Source organism: Leucoraja erinacea, chromosome 12 (genome assembly GCF_028641065.1).
Source record: "Leucoraja erinacea ecotype New England chromosome 12, Leri_hhj_1, whole genome shotgun sequence".
Classification (NCBI taxonomy): domain Eukaryota; kingdom Metazoa; phylum Chordata; class Chondrichthyes; order Rajiformes; family Rajidae; genus Leucoraja; species Leucoraja erinaceus.
This window is the reverse complement of record NC_073388.1, coordinates 20,326,048-20,350,246: the sequence shown is the minus strand read 5'-3', so window position 1 is coordinate 20,350,246 and position 24,199 is coordinate 20,326,048. Positions and strand designations below refer to the sequence as shown.

The window sequence follows — 24,199 nt, the reverse complement described above, 5'->3', positions numbered from 1 at the left end:
AACTTTAATTAGGCCACATGTGGAGATTTGTGTGAGCTGTGGCCACACGTGGTGGACAGAACGTGGAGGCTTTGGAGACGTTGCAAAAGAGTTTCACCAGGATGTTGCCTGGACTGGAGAGTGTCAACGTGAAGGAGAGGTTGGACAAACGTTGACTATATTTTTCTGGAACCTCAGATGGGATTAGGTAGATTGGCATCATTGTGTGTGGATGAGCTGTGCTGCACTGTTCTATATATTGTATTTTATGGTTGCACAAGGAGGTGCCACGAGAAGAGGATTGGGTATTGATGCAGAGTGAACGGGACCATCACAATGTCTGGACTAGGCTGCCAAGGTGCATTTCTAGTCTTTTGTATTTTTTAGATTGTTTAATGTGTACACTGTTACTGATGTTACAGTAGTTTACTAAAGACAAACAAAGGAAGTTAAAATATTTTTTAAAACTCTGCAATTTGCATTTAAATTATGGAATAGCTATCTGGATTGCTTTCGATTACAAATTATTAGCAATAGTAGATTACTTCAGATTTTCCAAAATTGACTGATTTTTTTTCATCTTGGTTTTATACTCAATTGAAAACATTGAAGGGAAGATTTGATCTGAATGTAATACTTGTACTGATGATGATGTATATTATTGAGTACCATTTAATTTCTTTCCCAACTCTGTAGATAAGTGTATTTCATTTCAAACATTTTAAATTTCTAATATTAAGTTTTTGATAGTTTTCCATTCTGTTTTCATGTACTAATTTCATAAATTATATTAATGTCACCTAGAATATGCAAATAGTTCATTGTCAAGATTATAAACTACTGTCCTCCAATCAACTAACGTATGAAGTGATTATAATAAAATACTTATAGGCCTACCAGCATTAATTAGTAGCTATGTAACACAAAATGGCTTCTGCCTGCCATGATATTTCAGGAGTCGGCAGTAAAATATTGAAAACAGAATAAAGCTGATTTGTGGTGTATTTTTGCTGGGATTATGAGGAGTGTTTTTTGTAACCTGAGCCATTTCTCAAATAAATTTAGGAAGTCTCAGTAGAGTTCCTCATCTATGTATCATAGCAAGAAAGTTTTTTTTTTAACATAGTATAGGCAAAGATTGCCTGGATGAGGAATTTGTAGTGCTTTGGGAATTTTCTTAGAATGGCAAGTTCTCACGTCAAGAATGCAACAAGGTTTAAGAGACCTGATATTGCACAATTTGTTAGGATTAATTAATGACCACATTGTGGTAACTAAAGCTGCTTTGGAGGAAGAGAAGAATTAATTTGTGTCTGATATTTTAAACCTGTAGCTGAGTATGAAAGCATTCAAATAGAACTAGAAATAACCTGACAAGTAAGGTTAAAGGATTGGTGATGCGAGGCTGACCGTTAGGGGAATCCTTCAGAATACACAGAGTAGTCATGCACCAATCAGACATAAAATAATGGCGACTCTTTCGGCAACTGCCAGGGACTAATTTTAATGGAATTCACCTACAATATCAACTACGGCAACAAAATTTGTCGCCACTGTCGCTGAAAAATTTTCAACATGGTGAAAATTTTGTGGCACTCGCCTGTAGTCCCCAAAAAATCGCCTAAGTGGGACTGGCCCATTACTGTAATAAGTGGGAGTTTTGAGAAGTAAAATGGGAGTCCCTCTGAGACTGTTGGCTCAGTCTAAATACAACAAGGCAGAATGGCTGTTCAGAAAGATTATACAGAATATTAACAGAGAAATCACAACTAAAAAATTTAAAAGGAAGGAATATTGAGCACGACAAAGTTGGACAAATGTAAAAACAGATGGTTAGAATCACGAAAGATATATTTTAAATATTGAAATTCAGCATTAGTCCTTAGAAAACATGTTTAGTAAATTAATATTGAAAAATAATGGGATGATAAATGAATGAAACATGTATTTTTACATTAATGTTCACTGCAGAGAATACAAATGACATCCCAGATGTAGATATAAATTAGGAATTGGAAAAAGGAATTAAGAAAACTGTTGGTCGAAGTTGTGGTCTAATGTACTTGGGTCCTAATAAAACATTGAGTTCTTGAGACAAACACACCGTGGGCCTTACAATACCTGGTTTGTGCAGAGATGCCATTAATTAATGGTCACAGTGAAAGCTACCCTAGAAAGAGAAGAATGAGTTCAAGTTTGGTAGTATTGTAAATGCAAGTCTAGTGTGATGGTTAATATGTTGAATCGAATTTTCTAAAATTATCTTGGTTTGTGGAAGGTTCCTATCGATTGAAAAATAGCAAATGTAACGAGTTGAAAAAGGAGGGAGATTAAAAAGGAGGCAGCCACAGGCCACAGAGGCAACTATTAAAGGCTAATTCGATGGGTATTTAGAATTAGGTGCGATTATTTTGGTTTTGTCATTTCCTTCCTTAATTCTCCAGTCAAGAATTTTTGCAAGCTAATTTACATTTTACCTATTAACTGCCAACCAACTTCTGTAGAATGTAAAAAGGAAACCGGAGCTGCGAGGCAACAGCACTGCCTGCTGCACCACCGTACCACCCATCTATCAATATGATCTGAATCAAAAGGATCCAGTGGATGTACTATGCTTATTTGCAGAAGGCGTTTGATATGTGATATATCAAAAGTCACTGGGCAAAAATTGTATCTGTTGTATCTGTTCAGTGCAGTTGTTATGATACAGCTGCGAGCCCTTTGCTAAGCCATTTCAGTAATCATTTAAAAGTTGACACATTGGAGTCGCATGTGAACTAAGGATAGCGCATTTCTTCCTTTATAAAACAGATGGGATTAAGAAGGACATCAGCATGACAGGATGACATTTTCCATCTATCTAGTGATTTCATAATGATTATTATTGAGACTGGCTTTTTAAATTCTCATTTAATTAATTGAATTTAAATTCTGAAGATGAAATGGTGGGATTCACATTCATGCCTCTTGATCATTGGTTCAGAACTCTATAGTAGATATTTAGGATGTGATTTTAATATCCAGTTTAGTTACTAGTATTTAAAAATATGACTGTTTTGATTCTGTAGAAACTTATGCTGTATTAATTCTAGTTCAAGAGGAAAATAATGCATTCTTAATATGACAGGATCCAAGCAAAGCAGGAGGCTTTGCTTGATGTAAACCTCATTCTTCAGAAGTTATAGATTCGGTAGAAAGAGGGGTAGGTGACTTAGTGGTAACACATCTATACACTTCAATTGTTATTGGCATGACGTTATCCCCCAACTGTTCCTGTATTTCTAGATGTTATGGATCCTGTGGGTTCGATGCTATGTTCCCTATTTCATTCAAGTCCTGTATGTTGAATATTCGAATAGAAAAATGTGTGGGTTTTAGATATGTCTATGCATTTTCTACAAATGCTCAAAATATGCAGTTCGTTAACGAACTACGTATTTTGAGCATTCGCAGAAAAATGCATAATATGGTAAGCTCTCCTTTACTGGTATTTGTGTGTCTGGATTGTCATGCAGCTGGACACATTTTCTAAGAAATTAAACTGTTTTTAACATTTTCAGAATCTTAAATTTGAATTTGGCAAGCTGGGATCCGATGCAATTTTGTTCATTTGCTGGTTCCCATCAGTCTTTGACACAGCAGTGCACTGTTAATCCGTCGCATGTGTTTACATGTGGCGATTGGTTTCAGTTGTGTTCCAACAACGGCTGCATTTTCCCACCTATCCACAATGTTGGTAAGAATACTCATGGCAGAAGTGCAAAGCAGAAATGTGTTCTAATGTTGAAACAGAATATGGAAATATTTAAACTAGAAAAGGGTGAAAATCATAATGTTCTTATGAACAATTTCTTGATGGCTGTCCTATATTGATGACCTTTAGTTATGCTCTTTTCCTCAAGTGGAATTGAGGGAGAGTAGCATTGGTTCACAAGGTTAATTCCCGGGATGGCAGGACTGTCATATGCTGAGAGAATGGAGCGCTGGGCTTGTATACTCTGGAATTTAGAAGGATGAGAGGAAATCTTATTGAAACATATAAGATTATTAAGGGTTTGGGCACGCTAGAGGCAGGAATCTTGTTCACGATGTTGGCGGGGTCCAGAAACAGGGGCCACAGTTTAAGAATAAGGAGTAAGCCATTTAGAACGGAGATGAGGAAACACTTTTTCACATAGTTGTGAGTGTGGAATTCTCTGCCTCAGAGGCAGGTTCTCTGGATACTTTCAAGAGAGCTAGATAGGGCTCGGGTGATGTGGGGAGAAGGCAGGAACAGGGTACTGATTGTGGATGATCAGACAAGATCACATTGAATGGCGGTGCTGGCTCGAGGGGCCGAATGTCCTACTCCTGCTCCTATGGTCTATTGTCTATGACGTATGAGGAATTTAATTTGCCATAGTCATACCAGTGAAGAGCAACAAGACACCCAAATAAATTTTTAACATGAACATCCACCACAGCGACTCCCCCACATTCCTCACTGCGATGGAAGGCAAAAAAAAAGTTCAATCTTCTTCCCTTCTTTGTTCTCCCGTGGTCGGGGAACTCGAGCCTTCCGTTGTCAGGGCGATCTTGGCTCACGCAACCAGCGGTCGAGCCTTCCACGTCGGGGCGATCAAGCTCCCATATCGGGAGGATCTCAGCTCCTCCGCGCTGGGCGATTGGACCCTGGGTCGGGGCTAGTCAAACCTCCTGCGACTTTGGAGCTTCCCAACATCAGTCTCTACCTGAGACTGCGAGCTACTCGATGTTGAAATCTGCAGGCCGCGGTTGGAGTGTCTATCCCAAGCAAGGGATTGCAGGCTCCGATGGTAAGTCCACGGCCCCGCGATGGGGCTCAAAGTCAGTCTGGAGCAAGGCTGCCAGCTCCATGATGTTAGGCTGCAGAGATATGATCCGGAAAACATCTCCAGCAAGGTAAGAGATTGAGAAAAGTTTCCCCCGACCCCTCCCCCACATAAAACAAACCAGAGAACTTTAACACATACTTTTTAAAACACTGAAAATAACAAAAAAAAAAATGAAAAGATAGACTGTTGCCGAGGCTGCCATCGCTGACAGCGCCACCTGGTGGAATTTGCCAACTTGATTCCTGCCTAAAAAAAGGTTTCTATCCATATTTCAGTCAGCATGGGTTTATGGTTCCATTGGAACACTGTGAAAACTGCAATTCTTTTTATTCTGTTTTCTCCTTCACCTGTCTCTCACTCTTTCTCTCTTCCCACACCCTGTCTTTTTCTGCAGGATCTAGAACTTTCTGGCCCCTTCTATCTGCTTTCTAGTTGCAGGGTACAGACAATTGCCTTGTTAAATTTCATTCAAACATCTGGATTCTCTGGCAACAAGTGATTTTCCCAGCTTGGGTTGGTGGCTGATAAGTCTGCCTTTCTGAGGAAACCTTGCAAAGATTTCTAACATTAACCCACCAACTCCATGGGTAAGGTATAGTGATTTTTTTCATGCAAGTTGCATGTTATTTCTTTACCTCCATAGTTAACTTGATGAAAAAGAAATATTCAAACAAACTTAGATATTTTGTAGGTTTTGTTGTATCTCCTACTTGGATAATGTTAGTGTTTTTAAAAATATAACCACAAATTTTGCATAATCATTTCATTCTGCTGATTAGCAACTGAATCTAATCTCTTTAGAGGTAATCTGATAAGTATTGTATCTCAGCATTATCAATCATTAATTTTCATGCAATAGACAATTGATATGCTTAAATTTAAGAGTTCCAAATCAAAATACTGCAGATATGAGAAATCGGAAATGAAACAAGTTGCTGGATGATAATAAGAAAGTAGTAAAATCTCAGTCTTGTTATGAAAATGATAAATAAGGCTCAATCTAGAGATAGTAATGCATTTGTGTATTTGGCCACGTTCCCTTGTTAAGCTTAGACATGGATGAGATCATACTGGAAATACAATGTAATTTAAAGAATACGGAATGCAATTCTGGCCAGTGCTTACAAAAAAGGGTTTTAGTGCCAAGTGTGAGAATATTGCCAGGGAGGTCTTCTAAGAATACGTATTGGAGATTTCCAGCAGAAAGGAGACTGAGGGGTGTTTAAAACAATAAATAAATGCTTTGTTTAGGTAAGGCGGATTGAAGCGGTATTTATTTCCTTTGGGGCATAGATTTAAGATAATTGGAGCAGGGATCAATGCGTGGGCCCTAGCAGCTTGTGATCTATGACAATAGTTGATGAGGGGATCAAGTATCGAGTTTTCACGTTTGCTGATGATGAAGACCTCATAGGGGCAGGATGTAAAAAGGCTTCATGGCTATGTAGACATGCTGAGTTAGCGATCTGGAACATGATAAATGCAATATAATGTGAAAAAAAACATATCCGCTTTGGCACAAAAAGTAAAAAATGGTGAGAGATTGGAAATGCTGATATTCAAATGAACAGATAACTTATTCAACCAGTATGGATGTCGTGGGGCAAATGGCTTTCTCCTGCGCCTCAAATATCTATGATCCTATGATAATCCTGGAAGGTAATAATTTTGAGGTAAATTACATCCAGGTCAATGGCAATCCATGCTGTTGGTTGTAAACATTTCGAGATTTAAAATTTTTCTGACAATTTCTGTAGCTCAAAAATAGTTTTGCAGTGAAAATTTATGCTTCCAAATTAGATATTCCATTATTTGAATTGTGGCCAAATAAAGGAACAAAATAACTTTACATTGAAATGGTGACTTTAATGGTAGTTACATTTTATCCTCATCTTTTCTTTAAGTATCATTCACATTGCTTATTTTGAGCTTCGCTTTGGTTGCATTTTGGAACACTGAAGTAGTTAATAAAACAAAAAATAGTGCTTGTCAAAAATAGTTTAAGTAGCCCATGTTGTTTGTGCTGACCATGATGCCAATCTAAACTAATCCCATCCATCTACACATGGTCAACATCCTTCCATTGCCTGCCTGTTCATGTGCCTGTCTAACTGCCATTCAATCATTGCTGATGTATCTGTTTCTGCCACCTCCCCTGGCAAAACTTTTCAGGCACCTAACACTCGCTGTAAAAAACAAAAATGATCCTTGTGAAATCTCCTTTAAACCTTCCCTCTCTCGCTTTAAATCTATGTCTTGTATTTAACATTTCAACCCTGGGGAAATAAAACTGGCTAGGCTATCCATGCCTCTCATAATTTTGTGGTACTTTCTATCAAGTCAGCCATCAGTCTCTGATGCTCTAGAGAAATCTATCTAAATTTGTCCATCCTCTGTTTTTTGCTAATACTCTTTAATCCAGGAAACATGCTGGTGAACCTAATCTGCACCCTCTTCAAAGTCGGCACATCTTTCTCCTTGACAGTACAGTTCTGTTCATTATATAAACAAGACATATTTCTAATTATTTCTTGTTTTTAGTAGTGTCAATTTGACAAGCCCGATGTGTTGACAGATACGGATGGCTGTAACTTTATGGAGGTAATTTGATTCCTTTTGTTCCAGGTTCTTGGGACAAACTGGAATTGGTGCTCGAAGAAGCAAAGGTCACTGATTCAAGTCATTTTTGACAAATAACACAGAAGTAACTCAATTGCTAGTTAACAGTTTACATTTGTAAAGCTTTGTCCACCATCACTAGAAGCGAACAAAGTAAATTGGTCGACAAAAATGCTGGCAAAACTCAGCGGGTGAGGCAGCATCTATGGAGCAAAGGAAATGGGCAACGTTTCGGTTCAAGACCCTTCTTCTGACTGGTGCGAGGGGGGGGGGGGGGGGGGTGGGGGCGGGAAGAAGAAAGGAAGAGGCGGAGACAGTGGGCTGAGGAAGAGCTGAGAAGTGAAGGAGAAAGCAGGGACTACCTGAAATTAGAGAAGTCAATGTTCATACCGCTGGGGTGTAAAGTGCCCAAGCGAAATATGAGGTGCTGCTACTCCAATTTACGGTTGTCCTCACTCTGGCTATAGAGGAGGCCCAAGTAAATTGGTAGTTCTTCGTGTTTCACTGTGTTTCTGTAAGGCTAATTGGATCTAATGTGAGTAGCAAATTTAGGAAGGCTCTCTGCATTAAGAGGGCTAAATTGGTTATAGTAGTACTTCCATAAGGAACTAGAGAATCATCTAAAAGTTGCTTTGAAAATTGACATACAAAAAAGCTGTCAATGTTTCCATGCAACTTCCCCACAATAATTGGAAACCATTGTTTCATAAGCTGCAATTTGGTTATGGCTATTGAAATTTGCACGCAAACTCCTCCGACACTTGTTAAACAATGTAAAATGCAGCCTTTAGTATATTTAACTTACAATAATAAATGTGTTGCTATTGAAAAGACTTTTGTTTTTGATAATAGTGCAGAAACATAACTTTGTGCTTGTGAGTTTGAAATCTCTAACCCTGAAGCCCCTTTCTTCCATTGGCGCAAATGTTTCTATAACACAATTTTCTCTGATTCTTAGAAACGAATCTATCATATTATTGAATTGCCTGTATGCAAAGCTTCACGGCCTATCTAACATGCAGCAATTGTATGTTCAATGTAATTGGTATTTTACATCTTCCATTTGGCTATATGCTCTCAAGACACTCCTTTGAGCATGAATTGCTTGGAGATCATTGTACCACTTTTTATTGTACGATTTAATCTTATCGATGAGGAATATCTATAATAATTTTGAGTGCACTTGGATATCACAATATAAAAACCATATTGCTGAAGTGGGATGCCAGTTCATTTTGTGATACACTATCAAGATATTATGAATTAGAAAATTATATTAAATGCAATTAAGAGGGTGATCAATAGACGTTCTCGTATTGGAATTTAAAAACTTGTCATTTGATTACTGTACATTTGTTTTCTCTAATGATCGTAGTTATTAATTAATTTATTTAGTGGTGAATGTTGTTATTACAGTTTATCCATCTCTACAATTCCGGAAGGAAATGCTGGGACAATCAGTTGCCATACTGTGATCCCCATTAATAACCAGTTCCGCATTATTCAAGGTATAAAAAGTATAAACCGCGAGACCTCTTTATATTGCATGTTCCTTTTACATTTGGATATTTATACAATTAATATCTCTAATAATTTTGATGAGCTTGACTCTGTTCTATAACATTCTAAAATTTTAAAATATTGGGAATTGTGTTATTTGTATGATGCTGTGTACCCTGATGTGGAGAAATACAAAATGAGCTATCTTGGCTTCAGCTAAGTTGTTGAGTAGCTGTGGCGCAAAAACCAAACCCTGACCATCAGTAAAAAGGAAAATATTTTTTTTTAGTGGCAACGGACCGCCACTTTAGATCCTACAACTATCATAATATTTCAGCTGAAAGGAAGATTTATTTGAGTATAGCTAACACCTTTCCTTTTAAAACAACTCTGTCATGGCTCTCTTCAGAAAATCTAATGTCATCTATGTTCACTTTGACCATCAGCCTAAATCTGATAGTTTGACATTTCCAAGCTCTCTCAAAGTATTATGTTCACTTTCTTGTTTTCTGCTGTGCCTGATTTTGTCCACGGTGAATTGTCCTTTTATTGTCCATGATGTTTTCTGCATTTTCTTCCATTGTTCTTGAGCTGCACCTATGTAATTCAGCTTTTATACGCTACTAAGCAGTTGGCATGGTGGCTTTTCTTAATCTCGTCATCTCCAGGCTACCTCTTTCTGCATCATGGAATCAGGTTGATAATATGAACTTTACTCTTAACCCAAGCATTGTATTTGTTAATAGACTACTTGTTATGAATGTTTTATGTGTTTTTTACAAATGAGTCATAAGGTCTTGAATTGGAAATCAGGAAGAGTAAAACAGAGTTTTTGCTACCTAGACAAACATCTGTTATTCAATTCTCCCAAGACATATTTGTTCATTGACTTACCTTGACTCCTGGTCATCAATGCACTGGAGTATAAACATTCTGTCCCTGCCACATTTCTTTTTTTATTTTTTTAATTCCTTTGTTGTGCTCCACACACCGATACCTCGATTAACTCCAGGAAACTCCACTGCCACTCTTCCTTCAATTCTCCCAAGACGTATTTGTTAATTGACTTACCTTGACTCCTGGTCCTCAATGCACTGGAGTATAAACATTCTGTCCCTGCCACATTTCTTCATGTATCAGTGATATCCATCCACAAGCACTTTTTGTAGTTTAAACAGTTGTCACTGTACATTACTACATTAGAAGAATTTGACTCTAATGCTGCAAACTTTCAGATTATTCTTCATAACCTGAGAATGTTTCACTTTCAGAGGCTGAAGAGGCTCTTTTGATTGATGATCCTTTTACACGTGAGTTCCTATTTTTTGTTTCATCGTAAGAATGGCCATTGGTTGAATTAATAATCCTTGCAATTTCTAGCAAGTAAATATTGGAATAGACTTGGGAGGCAGATATCCCTCATTTGCCCAGTTAATTTCTAGAGGATTTCATGGTTTTTGTTCATCTGTTAACCTACCAGTGCTAGCTCCCTCTTGCACCTTCTGCGTGTGTTTATGTTCCCATCAAGGGTAAAGAATATTGAAACATGAAAGCTCAATTCTTTAAGTTTCTTCTGGGTTAAGAAGCTTCTCTGAATGCTCAACTTCCCATTATTTTATAAGATAATGCAGTGTAACCTTTTTTTTTTCTCTCGGGGATTACCATGGCTGGTTCTCTAAATCAGAATATCTGAATGCTTGCCTTGGTCATTCTTGGCAACTGATTTAGCTTTAGCAAAATAGTGAAAATTCAGCCACACTGAAGTATTCAAGGCATCCTCTTTCCTCTGGAGAAGATGTTGTGAAGATTTTGGTTAATCTGAACGTTGAAATGCTCCTATCTGTGGGGAAAGGAGACAGGGTTTCCAACTAAGGTGGATTGATTTTCCATAAGTTAGAAGAAAAATTATTTCCATTTTCCTGTAAGCATGCTGCTAATTTAGCTGATACATTTATATCAATGTCGGAAGAAGGGTCTCGACCCGGAATGTCACCCATTCCTTCTCGCCAGAGATGCTGCATGTCCCGCTGAGTTACTCCAGCATTTTGTGTCTACCTTCCATTTATATACATTTTCCTTCTATTAATGTTTTTCCAGTTTTCCTAGGATAAAGCACTTGATTGCAATTGCATGGGGAATTCTTGCCATGTCATTCATCAGAGTCAGCTTGCTTCCTTGGGAAGTGTAGTTCGGTTGTGATTTAAAACTTTGCAGTTGAGGACTTAAGTGTGTAATTTAGGCTTATGGTCCAAGTCACACGGTTGAAGTGTGCTTGGAAGACCCTATACGCATTTAATTGCTAGTTCAGTGAAAAGTTGAGTTCATATTACTGAAGGATAACTTGCAGCAAAACAGCCAGTTATGATACCAACAGTGAGAATTAATTAACTGAAATTGTTGCATTCAAGGTTTGGACCCAAGACACAGAATCTCATCTTTCTTGAGCTTGTCTAAGCCTTTCTTAGAACAGTGCAGGAAGTTACATGTCAGATTGAGAATTAAAATAATGGGCAATTGGACTCAATGGGTTGCCCCTGCAGACTGAGTGCAGGTGCTCTGCAAAGACATCACTCAATCTGCATTTGGTTTCTCCGGGGTAGAGTAGATTGTTAAACAAAGTTCTGAATGCAATATACTAGATTGGAATAAATGAAAGTGAATTGTTGCATCGCCAGATAGTCCCTATATAGGTGGGAAGCAATAAAGTCAGAGTAGGTGCTGTATCTTCTGCATTTACACCAAAGTAACTTAATTTCCGTTTGTAGATTACATCAGACTTTGTATAATGCTTCCTACAGAACCGCTCACTATCTTACTGCCATTACAGCCACAACGTGTTTTTGGTATCTACAAATCCAATTTTGCAAATGCTAACTTTGTTAGCCTCCCAAATTTAAATATCTTTAAAGTTTTATTATACTGTGTCAACAATGCCTAATATTAATGCATTGTATTGTTTTAGGCTTATGTAGGATCCGTGTACAAGGTGATCAGGCTAATTGCAACTTTGAACTACCAGATGACGAGTTCTGCCTCAACTTTCTCACTGAAGTAAAAAGGATTCAGCAAGGTAGACGAGCTTTGAATTTTAAATCAAAGAAAGGAAAAAAATCTTTTTTTTACAGATGAAGACCCTTTTTTACCCCACAGTGAACAGTCTAGTAAAATGCTCGAAAGATCTGTTTAAATGTAAGATGTAATTGTCAAGAAGATATTATAATGACTTGCTTCTTCCACCAGTTTGTTTTTTGCTCTATTATAATGGTCCTAACTTGTGAGTGATAGAAATTAAATTGCTTTTGTTTTCTAAATTAGGTATTCTATGCCTCGGCCCTGTCCCTATTGTTGTACTTTGACCAGCCTGCTGTTTTATAACTTCCTTGTAGTTATAATCTTTATGTGATTGGTGTCACACTACATATTTATTTTGTGCATTGTGTAACGTCTTGGTAATCATAGTACTTCCCTGTTGCAGTCAGGCTGTTGCAGTTCATTAGAAAGGGTTTTGGGGTAATGCTCGAAGAGACCATATTCCTTGCCTTTCAGATGCACAATTTAAGTTAAAATTAATGATTTCACTTAGCATTTAGTTATAAACAAAACAGATTGCGGCAGACTTAAAAGGAATTTGAAAATGTGTTTTAATTTTTTTCAGGTAAATTTGATGTGACTATCTCAGCTTATGAAGTACATGTATTAATTTGTTGTTTGGTTTAAAGTAGTATTGCTAAAGGTGAACAGTTAATGGCAAGCAGCTATGTGTTGGAATACTTTTGTTGCGTGTTCGGGTGATATTTGCAAAGTTTAATATGAGAGCTGTTAGTAATGAATGCAGAAATGGCCTTCACTATTTCACTGATGATGAGAATGAATGATTTAAGAAGGTAATTTGAGTTTTATGAAACGGTTGACACTTCTGTTGGTATTTTTTTCTTCCTCTATTCAAATACAGCTACATTTAAAAACACTGGTGTGGATAAAGTAATGATGGATCCATTTGGGATGGAATCAACTAATTGGCCCCAGATTGGCATGCTAAATAGCAAAGGAAGCGGAGCAGGTAAATCAGGTAAAGTCCAAGTTTCTATTAGGCAAATGTCTAGAAAATACAGGGTTGGTTAAGTACCAGTGTAGAATCTGAACATATCTTCTCAGATTAATTGGAAGGGAAAAGCTTAAATAGCTGGATGTTCTAATTTAATTTAAGAATTGTTTGTTGTTTTGTTGCTAATGCCAAACGGAAGTTAAATATTTTAGCTTTTCAGTTGCCTTCATGTACATACTCAAATCGAAGGTTAATGTTCAAAAATAAATAAGGCAAATGCTCAATGTTGGTTGATCATGTATTGAACAGTGAAATGGGGAAGTTCCACCTTCAAAGCACCCTTTGTGAGCAACAAATATATCTGGCTTCCAGAAAGATTTGAAAACTGCTGAAAATGAACTAAATGTTTTTACACTGAAATGAATTAAAACACTTCAATAATTAAATGCATCAAACCAAAGAAATAATTTGCAACAACAGATTTGCAGCCATACTTCCTGCAACTCCACTACTCCACTCTCCCCGTTTAAAATTAGTGGGGTAACCAGTCTTAACGTTATGTTGGATCCATGAGATGGTTTCAATCTCAACAAGATCCTGTTCTGCTGATGAATGGGAAGTCCAGCAACAGAGACTGTTTAAACATATGGTCCAACTAATGGTAAGTAATTTTTGGACTTCAGTGACCATTGTATGTGCTGCTATTTGAAAATACTAGCTGTTCCAACCAGCAGAATCAGGGCCATTTTTAGGGAGAGTGACCGAGTGGAAGACAAATGAAACGTGGTAAATGAAAGGAATCTGAATAGCTACGAATGGGGTTTGCACCATTTCACCATTGCTAACTCCCTTCCCATACCCATACTAAACTTTATGTCCTTGGTCTCCTCCATTTCCAGAATGAGGCCACAAACAAACTGGAGGAACAGCACATCATATCCATGTGGTTAACTTACAACCCAACAGTTTGAATAATGAAGTCTCCAATTTCCAAGTAATACCTCCCCTAACTGCAAAGTGCAAACATTTCTCCCACCCTCCCAGTCTCCTCCTTTCTCCTCCTTCCAGTGGTGGTCTCCCATGTCCGAGACCCCCAATTCCCCTCTATGCAACCTCTTTCATCCCCCTTCCCAACCTCCTATCCACTTTCAACTATATCCCTCCCTCTGGCTTTATGCTGCACTCCCCTATTCATATCTTATGCCCTTTTGTCTCCTTTTCACCTCCAGCCAATGTCACGTATTCTACCCATCTGTCAACCAATTCTCACCTGCATCCACCTATCAAGCTTTGTCCAGCCTTGCCTCTTTTCTAGCTTTCTCCTCACTAGTCCAATCAATCTGAAGAAGTCTCCCGACCCGAAACGCCATCTGTCTATTTCCTCCACAGATGCTACCTGACCTGCAGAGTTCCTCCAGCCCTTTGTGGTTTGCTCGTGAGTTTTACACCAATCTCCAATCTACTGTACCTTAATCTTCTTTGGCGATTAACTCCACTGCAGTTGTCTGATGACTTATTTCCTCTGCAGTCAACCAGCCTCTCAGTTGCCAGACATAAAACAGAATAATATCAGGATCCAATTGACATTTTTTAAAATCTGCAATCATTTAGTGTTTTGGCATTTCCAGGTTTCCTGGCTATAATTATGATCTCTTGCTTGCTCAACATATCATGGTCATTAACCACCTTGGTTAAATCTGCCAGATTCTCACAGCTTTCTAGAAACATTGGTAAACATGTGTGAGTGTTTAAGGATAACTTTAAAAATAGTTTACATTGCCATTTTCTTCTCCATAGAGTTTGGGTTTGATGATGATTTCAGTGATGTTTTAAATCTGGAAAAGAAGAATCAACAGAATCAAGCTGGAAACAAAGTTGCACCTGTGGCAGTCTCAGCTCGTACCAAGTAAATAACTAATTTATTAATTGACCACTGAGATTAATTGGAGCAATAGTTGACCTACAAACATTGATTTTGGCATAATTGGACTAGGGTGAGAAGAGAAATCAACTAGGAGTTCATGCTGTTGTCGTGTTGTTGTAAGAGAATTAAATCAAATTCAACCACAATTTATATTGTTAGGAATTTTAAAAAATCAAGCAAATTTCTTCCTCCGACACCTGAAATTCTTGGCTCCTTGCAGCTGCATCAGCTGATCAACATATGATGTCTTGCTTCTGGCAGCTGTTCGTGCCTGAGCAGAAAATGTGATTGTCAGTGGTCAACTGAAAACAAGAAAAGATAAAAACAATTCTATACACTTTCAAAAAAGAATTGATATTTTTCCAAGATTTTTAGGTTATTGGAGTTTTTTATCAGCTCTTGCATCATAACCAGCTCTCTGCAGCAAAAAGGGACTGTGAGCAGTCATAACACTTTCTGTGCCATCCAACAGAAATTGAGTGAAGAATTGCGTGAGGGATCGTTGATCCATCATGCCGGTTCTGGATTAGTTTTGTCAGATTTTCTTGGCATGCCGACACTATCATAAAGCCATTTCTAGTCTATTTCTTCACAGTTTCCGTTTACACAGAGGGTGGTGGGGGTTGTTATGGAGATAGATAAAATAGTGAAGTTTGAGAGACTTTTGAACAGGCACGTGGAAGTGCAGGGTATAAAGGGATATGGATCATGTGCAGGCAAAATGAGATCAGTTCAGCTAGGCATCATGTTCAGCACAAACATGGTGGGCCAAAGAGCCCGTGCCTGTGCTGTACTATTCTATGTTCTAAAGCAATTAGTTCGCTATGATTACTTCAATTCATTTAGGTTGTATTTAAGTATTTTTAAATTAACTCCATTATTGTGTTTACATATAAAGAAATAAAGATTCCTGTCATTGAAAAAAAACATATTCCCAATAGGCAATAATGTTAAAGCTTGTATGATCTCAGGATACAAATTCCTAATTTTTTTTCCACATGACAATATTTCTGAAGGAAGCATTTGTTAACTGCTGTTGACAGCTGTTGCTCCCTATTATCTGTTCTTGGTGTTTCCCACCTGCACTTTAAAACAGCACTTATCTTTTTTTTAATGTAGCAAACCATTATCTGAAAAAGATGGGTCACGGAATGGACAACCAAGAGTATCCAACACAATACGGAAGCTATTTGAACCAAGTAATCAGTCGTTAGCCAGAGAAGGTCTGATTAAACATTGTCTAGCAAAACGTGAAAAAGACTTTGTCGACTTTCAGGATTTTAGGTCTGTACAAATCACCTTATCATATGGAATTGTAAGGTTGTTAATGCACAAGTTCAGAGTTGGCTAGATAATTCCAGTCCATTTCCCTAATGTTCATTGTGGTGTGTAGATTTTTATCCCACTAATTTAGGTTTGTTTTCTTTTGAGAACTCGAGCAAACTAACGTTTCATGTTTATTATCTTGGGAAGTGAGAAATCGCAGTCAAACAAATTTGATTTGAAGGAAAGCATTCAACCAAATGTTGTTAAAGAAGACTCTTTGGTCCAGCTAATATTAATTGATTTCTTTCTATGGCACCATGTTCCTGTTAACTCAGCCATTGAATAAAAACATTGGTTTTGTACTTTCATAAGGATTCAGGGCCTTAATAGCAATCTTAATCCTTCATGGAACAGTATTTTAATTCCTTTTCATGAGAATTCTATATTTAATCAGCTGTAGGCTCTTGATTCTTAATTTATTCTAAATTTTGCAGGACCTTTCTCTAAGTAGAAACTTCCTACACAGTCCAGTAGTGTACTAACTCATTGTCTTTAATGTTTAATGCTTTTATTCCCAAACAGTGTTCTATTCTTTTTTTTTTTTTTTTTAATTATTCAAATCGTTTGCTATGTCGCTCTTCAAGGGAGATGCTAAATGCATTTCGTTGTCTCTGTACTGTACACTGACAATGACAATTAAAATTGAATCTGAATCTGAATCTATTGTTTGGTCTTCCTATCTATCCTAACCTTAAAGTTTGAAATGCATAAATTTGGCACAACATTTATAGAGCTATAATATCTTTTTGCAAATCTCACCTTAGTAACCTTTAAACTGGTTTAGTAAAAATGTTTTAAGACTTATTAGGCTTTAACATAATTCAGAATCTTAGTATCTTAGCCATATTTAAAACTTGAGGATTTAACTATCACAAGCTTCAGTATGGTGAAAGAATCGTTTATTTTGAAACAAAACATCAAATTCCCATTTGGGAAGTTCGCTTGTACATTTTAACTGAGAATGCTGTGAATGGTTATCTGACTGCAGGTTTTTTGTTGGTACCTGGAATGTAAATGGACAGTCTCCAGATTGTAGTCTGGATCCCTGGTTATCTGCTGATGCACATCCACCTGATGTGTACTGCCTGGGGTAAGAGATGTCTAACTCAATTATCACAATCCTTCTTGCAACTTCTAAATAAAAACAAAAGTTACTATAACTTGATTAATTGATTTTGATTGGGTTGTTAACTTGAATTACTGTTTAAATTGATGTTCAGCTTTCAGGAGTTGGATCTCAGTACTGAAGCCTTCTTTTACATGGATTCTGGGAAGGAGAATGAATGGTTGAGTGCAGCAGAAAAAAGTTTGCATCATAAATCTAAATATTGCAAAGTAAGTTAATACCTTCATAAAATTGGACGCCTGTTTATGTTTCAAATGGGTGTACAGTAAAACTCTGATTATCCACTATCAGACTTTGTAAACCTCAATCTTTGGAGTATGGCTGACATTTGGGGTGAAACAGGTCCTTTATTTTCTGTTGATCCATTGTTACCAAATAAGTTGTAAAGAGCATCCTTGAAAGTCAACGGCAGTGAAGTTGTTTAAATTATTAATATTTTTTAAAAATTTAAATAAGTACGTTTTTTTTTACACAAAGGATGGTGGATGTGTGGAACAAGCTACCGGAGGAGGTAGTTGAGGCAGGTACTATCGCAACGTTTAAGAAACATTTAGACAGGTACATGGATAGAGTAGGTTTAGAGGGATATGGGCCAAATGCAGGCAGGTGGGACTAGTTTAGATGGGGCATTTTAGTCCGTATGGGCGACAAGTTGGACCATATGACCTGTTTCCACACTGTATGACTGAGAATATCAATGTGCAGAGCTTTTTTTAAGTATTTTATGACTGATTAAAATTTTGAATTGACATAACACAAATCAGCATGGTAAGAAAACTGCAGAAATATTGTAGCATGAATTGAGGCCATTTGGCCTGTCAAGATCCTGTAGTTCTAGAGAAAAGCAATCCACATGGTCCCACTGCCTTGCTTTTTTGATTATCCCTACAAATTATTTTAGTTACTTCTGTTGACTTTGCATTTCAGATCATGCAACTATTGGTTGTATAAAGTTAACACATTTGGTTCTTTTGATGATATTCCCTTTTTAGGTAAAACTGATTCGATTAGTTGGAATGATGATGATTGTGTTTGTGAAAAAGGAACACGAAAAGCACATAAAAGATGTGGCAGCAGAGTCTGTAGGAACGGGAATTATGGGAAAGATGGTAAGAACAAAGTTGACAGTATCCGAGAAGATACACAGCTTGTCTTTTCTCCAGCTACACTCCAATGAAAACAATTTTGTTTGTAAAGAGTACATATTCACATTTTTTTGTTATTTTATCACTTAGAGAAGATGTTTTAGATGGAGTTTAATGGATGCAATGCATACTAGCAGTTTATAAAATAATTAATAACATGGCCAAAAGGTTTTCCTTGTGGTATCAAGCTCTGTACAAAGCATTATTTGTGTCCAAATTCACAGGGTAATAAAGGCGGAGTAGCAGTCCGGTTTGTCTTTCACCACACAAGTTTCTGCATTGTGAACTCTCACCTTGCTGCTCACGTGGAGGACTTTGAGAGAAGGAATCAGGATTATAAAGATATATGTGCTCGCATGAGTTTCCAAGGATCTGAACATAATCAGCCTTCAATAAACATTAGTAAACATGAGTGAGTATGGAAGAGGACTTGGGGAATGCAGGCTAAGTGGCGGTGTTGATTAATCCTATGCTGTCTGGTAGTGTAAAAAACAGTCTGTCTCTGTGTGAGCTGGATGAGATATGCATACTCTATTATCTCCATTACATTTATTGCACTAATTTCTCGGATTTTTGTTGCTAATTTACACTGCTTCCACTGAAAACTGGAATGACACTGCCCAAAGCTGGTTCTATTTTAGGACCAGAGGATTTTTAAAATGGATTTCTTTTTCGTCATTTTAGAATTAACAGTTGAAAAAATTGTGTACTTTTCGTTTTAACTAATTAAATAGTTTTTAATTGTTTTAATTAGGTTGTTTTGCATTTAGCACAATTCTGCTTCCATAATCACTCACTTAAATATACTTTGTAATGTTCATAGAATGCAGACAACTGAAAAAACAAACATTTACTTTCTGGGTTTCCAGATCCTTTTTGCAACTTTTGGTCTTATGAAGTTCTATTCACAATTTCGCATGCAATGAAGCAGTCTGATTGCTGGAAGCTAAACATTAGATGCGTTTAAGATTCTCATTCAGACGCCATCATGTCAAATCCCCACTATCAACGTCTCAGTTCACCATTGATCAGAAACTCAGCCAGCAATTGCTGCCTAAAATTATGGCTAAGAGAACAGATTAGTGATGTGGGGAGTAACTGATCCATGTTTACTCAAATTTTATCATCAAGGTTTTCCATCAAAGCACATTGTGTGATGAATCCTCTCTATTAATAGTGCAGGTCAGACCACCCTGAATTTCTGTGCAAACATCATAAAGCACGTGTCTAGATGCCACACTATTCACTGTCGTAAATCTTCAATCCCCACTATGGACCATATACAAGATGTGTAACAGTAACTTACCAAGGCTGCTTTGGTGCTTACTAAACTGTGATCTCTACTGCCCAAAATGACATAATAAGCAACCATGTGAAACACTACCACTTGTTAGTTCCCCTCCAAGTCAGACACAGAAATGCTTCTTCAGTACTAAATCAAAATCCTGCTGTTACCTGTCAACTAGAACTTTCAGTGCTTTCACCTTGGGATGTTATCTTCTCAATACCATTATGGATGGACAATAAATGCTGAGCTTGCTGGTGATTACTATATCCCCATAATTAATACAAACCAGTTTTGTCTTTGAATCTAACACTCCTTTTATGGTGGTTATAAGGTTACCCTGTGCAGTAAGGAAAATGTTTATAGGTAATATTTCCACATCTTCCCAAAGCAGTTGCAATGTTTTCTAACCTTTCTCACTTTGTTCACATTTCTGTTAGTGTTGTTCTTTGGCTTGGTGACCTGAATTACAGACTCTGCCTCCCAGATGCCAGTGAAGTGAAGGCATTGATAGACAGGCAAGATTTAAGGAAACTATTGGAATTTGACCAGGTTGGAAAATACTTGTACCTGCTATTCATTATGTGAAAACAAGTTGAATGCTTTCCTTTAAATCTAATTTCAGTGAATCAACAAACCTTTAATTTTGTGGTATTTTAATAGGTTCTTATTTTGTTTGGTACCAATAATATTACATGTACACACTACAAAAATAACATGGTAAGGGGGTGGGGCTGCACTACAAGCAATTTCAATGTTTAAATGAGGTATTTGGAGTATAAATAGAAAAGTTAACGTTTGGCAGTTATAAATTATTTTCAAATTTGAGTATGATCATATTCAGTCTCAATGGAGGTTATTATATTTTTGCCTCCTGAGTATTTCAATGTTAATCTTTTTGGGTTTAGAAAATTTGTTTTATGTTAGCTATGAGAACTAAGAGATACATTTGGAACTTTGTCAAGATAGCATTTTGGTCTAACAAGAATAAGAACAAAGGAAAAACTTTTGATTAAACTATGGGAAGAACTAAAATCAACCACGTGCTGTGAAAAATTTAAGTTTTTAATACTTTGTGTGATTGTCTAATTGTTTCCTAGGTTGCTCCAAGAACTTGTATACATTTTTAGGGATTTACGGGAGAAGCCCATTTGACAAAGCACTATTAAATCTTTATCGTTTCCCTGAACAGAAACTCTAGATATGTTTCTTGGCATATAGTTGTGAAGTTCAATATTTTACCAGTGTGTTATGTGCATAACTCATTTTGGCTTTCTTCAGAAATGTGATTTTTAAAATATGGATAATATTTGATTATTATTCAATTGGTTTCTATCTTATTTTCAGCTGAATATTCAACGCGTTACTAAAAAAGCCTTTGCAGACTTTAATGAGGGGGAAATTCATTTCAGACCCACTTACAAATATGATACTAAATCAGACCGATGGGACTCGAGGTAAATAACCTTGATAAATGAATTTATTAATGGAAATATGTACAAATGGTGTTTTTCATGCAAAACTTTATGGAGCATTGGTTAATTGTTGTAGCCTGCAATTTTCATCTGGATGCATATTGAGTTAATTTTAAGAAGTACATTGGTTGTTTCCACATACATTTTTTTTTACAACTGGCACTGACCTTCTGTAAACCAATCCAATTGGGTAGATGTTTAGAATATTTTTAAAATGCAAAATTTACTAAACAAAAATGGTGTTTACTACAGTTTGACTACTAGAGCTCAAGATTAGTTTATCATGGTGTCATGTTCTAAATAAAGCTTTGTTTATTATTGTCACATTTACCAAGGTAGAGTGAAAATCTTTTTGTTGTGTGTTATCCAGTCAATGAAAGCACTATACATGATTGCAATCAAGCCACCCATAGATACAGGATTATGGGTATAACATTTAGTGCAAGATAAAGTCCAATTAAAGATAGTTCAAAGGTCTCCAGTGAAGTAGATGGGTGGTCAAGTCTGCACTCTGGATGGAGTTGTTCCCAAACCATTCTGTGATGCATCCTGATAAAAGGCTTTCTACGATGTATCTGTAGAAGTTGGTAAAGGTTGTTGGGGATATGCTAGTTGCTTGGTAGGCTGGATTTAATGTATGCCATAACCAATGCCTCTAAGCACTTCATGATGGTGGATGTAAGGGGCACTGGACAATAGTGATTCACGCATACGTTCTTGCTTTTCTATGGCATTGGGATGATAGTGTTCATCTTGAAGCAGGAGAGTACCTCCTAACAGAACAGGGAGAGATTAAAGGTACACAAAATTGCTGGAGAAACTCAGCGGGTGCAGCAGCATCTATGGAGCAAAGGAAATAGGCGACAAAATAGGAGGTCCTCCAACCTCATCTACTGCATCCGCTGCTCTAGATGTCAGCTGATCTACATCGGGGAGACTAAGCGTAGGTTGGGCGATCGTTTCGCCGAACACCTCCGCTCAGTCCGCAATAACCAACCTGACCTCGCGGTGGCTCAGCACTTCAACTCCCCCTCCCATTCCCAATCCGACCTCTGTCCTGGGTCTCCTCCATTGCCAGAGTGAGCAACACCAGAAATTGGAGGAACAGCACCTCACATTCCGCCTGGGCAGTTTGCATCCTGATGGCATTAACGTTGAATTCTCCCAATTTTGCTAGCCCTTGCTGTCTCCTCCCCTTCCTTAACCCTCGAGCTGTCTCCACCCATCCCCCCCCCCCCCCATCCCCTCCCCCCCGGGCTCCTCCTCCTCCCTTTTTCCTTCCTTCTCCCCCCCCCCACCCCCCATCAGTCTGAAGAAGGGTTTTGGCCCATAACGTCGCCTATTTCCTTCGCTCCATAGATGCTGCTGCACCCGCTGAGTTTCTCCAGCAATTTTGTGTACCTTCGATCTTCCAGCATCTGCAGTTCCTTCTTGAACAGGAAGAGATTAAAGATGTCCGTGACCATTCTCACTAGTGCAGCTCCAAAGGACGCAGCCAAGGACTCGTCCAGACCAGTTGTTTTCCATGGGTTCAACTACTGCAATGGTGACCCTGTGGAAACCCACACACTAATCTGATGGGATGGATGTCACCGGCCTGTTGATCTTCTGCTCAAAGCGATCATAGAAAGCATTAATTGATCAGGGCGGGCCGCACTATCACCAGCCTGCCCAACTTAACTTTGCAGTTATTTACAATATTTGGGCCTTGCCACAGTCGGCAGATGTCAAAGTGATTCTACTGGGATTCAAGTTTGTCCTGGTACTATCTGTTAGTGGAATTTCTGATGGAATAAAGAGCGGAGATTAAGGAACTAAACTAGACAGAATAATATACAATAATCTTCTTTGGTTAATTCATAATCTTTGAAAAACTTTAAAACAAGCTTAATTATGTACATGATGTACAATGATCACTTTATGTGGAAACTCACCTTGGTGATTAATCTGGTAGTATTAATTTCAGTTAAGGCCTGCTGCTTGAACATTTTTAAACTAGTCGGAAGGTTACAGGAATTACTTGAAATTCATTGCCACCAAACAAACTGCTGCCCGCCATTTTTCCCTTTTGCAATTCAAGCTTGGCTTCTCATAAATCTATCGCCCTGATAATATCCTGCACTCTAGTGATATTTTCATTCCTAACTACTACAATAGAAATTGAATTGAAATGATATGAGTTTTAACCCGAGTCCTACAACGTGAGCTATTAATTAAAAGTTAGTTATTTTCTCTCACTTTGAGAAGATAAAAAGCAAGAGGAAATAATTCTCAAAAGGATATAACTTCCTGAATTCTCAGGTAGTGTTTCTTAGCTTTAATAATAAACTTTATTACGGACTCAAGGTCCAGACAAGGGGCAACATTAAATTAAAAATGCATTGCATATCAAATATCATAATATAATATATAAAAATCATGGTATATCACATAAAAAACATCATAATTTTATAATTTAACTTCTTTACTCAGAAAAATGACCACAATCCTTGTATCATTTAAAAATAAATTCCAGATATGGATGAAAGGGATGATCAATGTGCAGGCTGGGGACTAAGGGGAAAAAAAAATTTGTTCAACGATACCATGGTGTCTCCACAACTGGGATGTCCTCGTAGCGTGTCCACAACTGGGTGCTAGTGCTAACCCTTATGTTTGTCAAGGCCACAATAAGCACATTTTTAGAGTCATTTATCCTGCAAATGAATTTATACATGTGGTGTCTTAGGATAGCTTCTAAAGTACTGACTCCTGCAGCCACAAACATATTACTGGCACTACACCATCTAGGTTGCCTTAGCAGTGTTCTCATGGCATCGTTATATGCCACCTTTAGTCTCTGCATACTTGTCTTTAAATAGTTCGACCACAGGTGCGCAGTGTAGAGTGGTGTGCAGTATGCTCTAAATAGCGACATCTTCA

The 24,199-nt window shown here is 37.5% G+C and overlaps 1 protein-coding gene across 3 annotated transcripts in view; it reads left to right on the top strand.

Moving 5' to 3' along the window:
• The window catches only part of ocrl (OCRL inositol polyphosphate-5-phosphatase), a 51,385-nt gene that overhangs the window by 8,876 nt on the left and 18,310 nt on the right, over positions 1-24,199 (top strand). The window contains exons 3-14 of one of the 3 annotated variants that reach the window (XM_055643743.1): positions 8,868-8,959; positions 10,223-10,261; positions 11,914-12,021; positions 12,904-13,020; positions 14,794-14,902; positions 16,040-16,204; positions 17,235-17,336; positions 17,467-17,581; positions 18,365-18,481; positions 18,742-18,929; positions 20,243-20,354; positions 21,150-21,259. In XM_055643743.1, the coding sequence (XP_055499718.1) occupies positions 8,868-8,959; positions 10,223-10,261; positions 11,914-12,021; positions 12,904-13,020; positions 14,794-14,902; positions 16,040-16,204; positions 17,235-17,336; positions 17,467-17,581; positions 18,365-18,481; positions 18,742-18,929; positions 20,243-20,354; positions 21,150-21,259 (1,374 nt within the window). Of the gene's footprint in view, positions 1-8,846; positions 8,960-10,222; positions 10,262-11,913; positions 12,022-12,903; positions 13,021-14,793; positions 14,903-16,039; positions 16,205-17,234; positions 17,337-17,466; positions 17,582-18,364; positions 18,482-18,741; positions 18,930-20,242; positions 20,355-21,149; positions 21,260-24,199 lie in introns of all 3 variants that reach the window. The other 2 variants (XM_055643742.1, XM_055643741.1) reach the window with 2 other exon arrangements.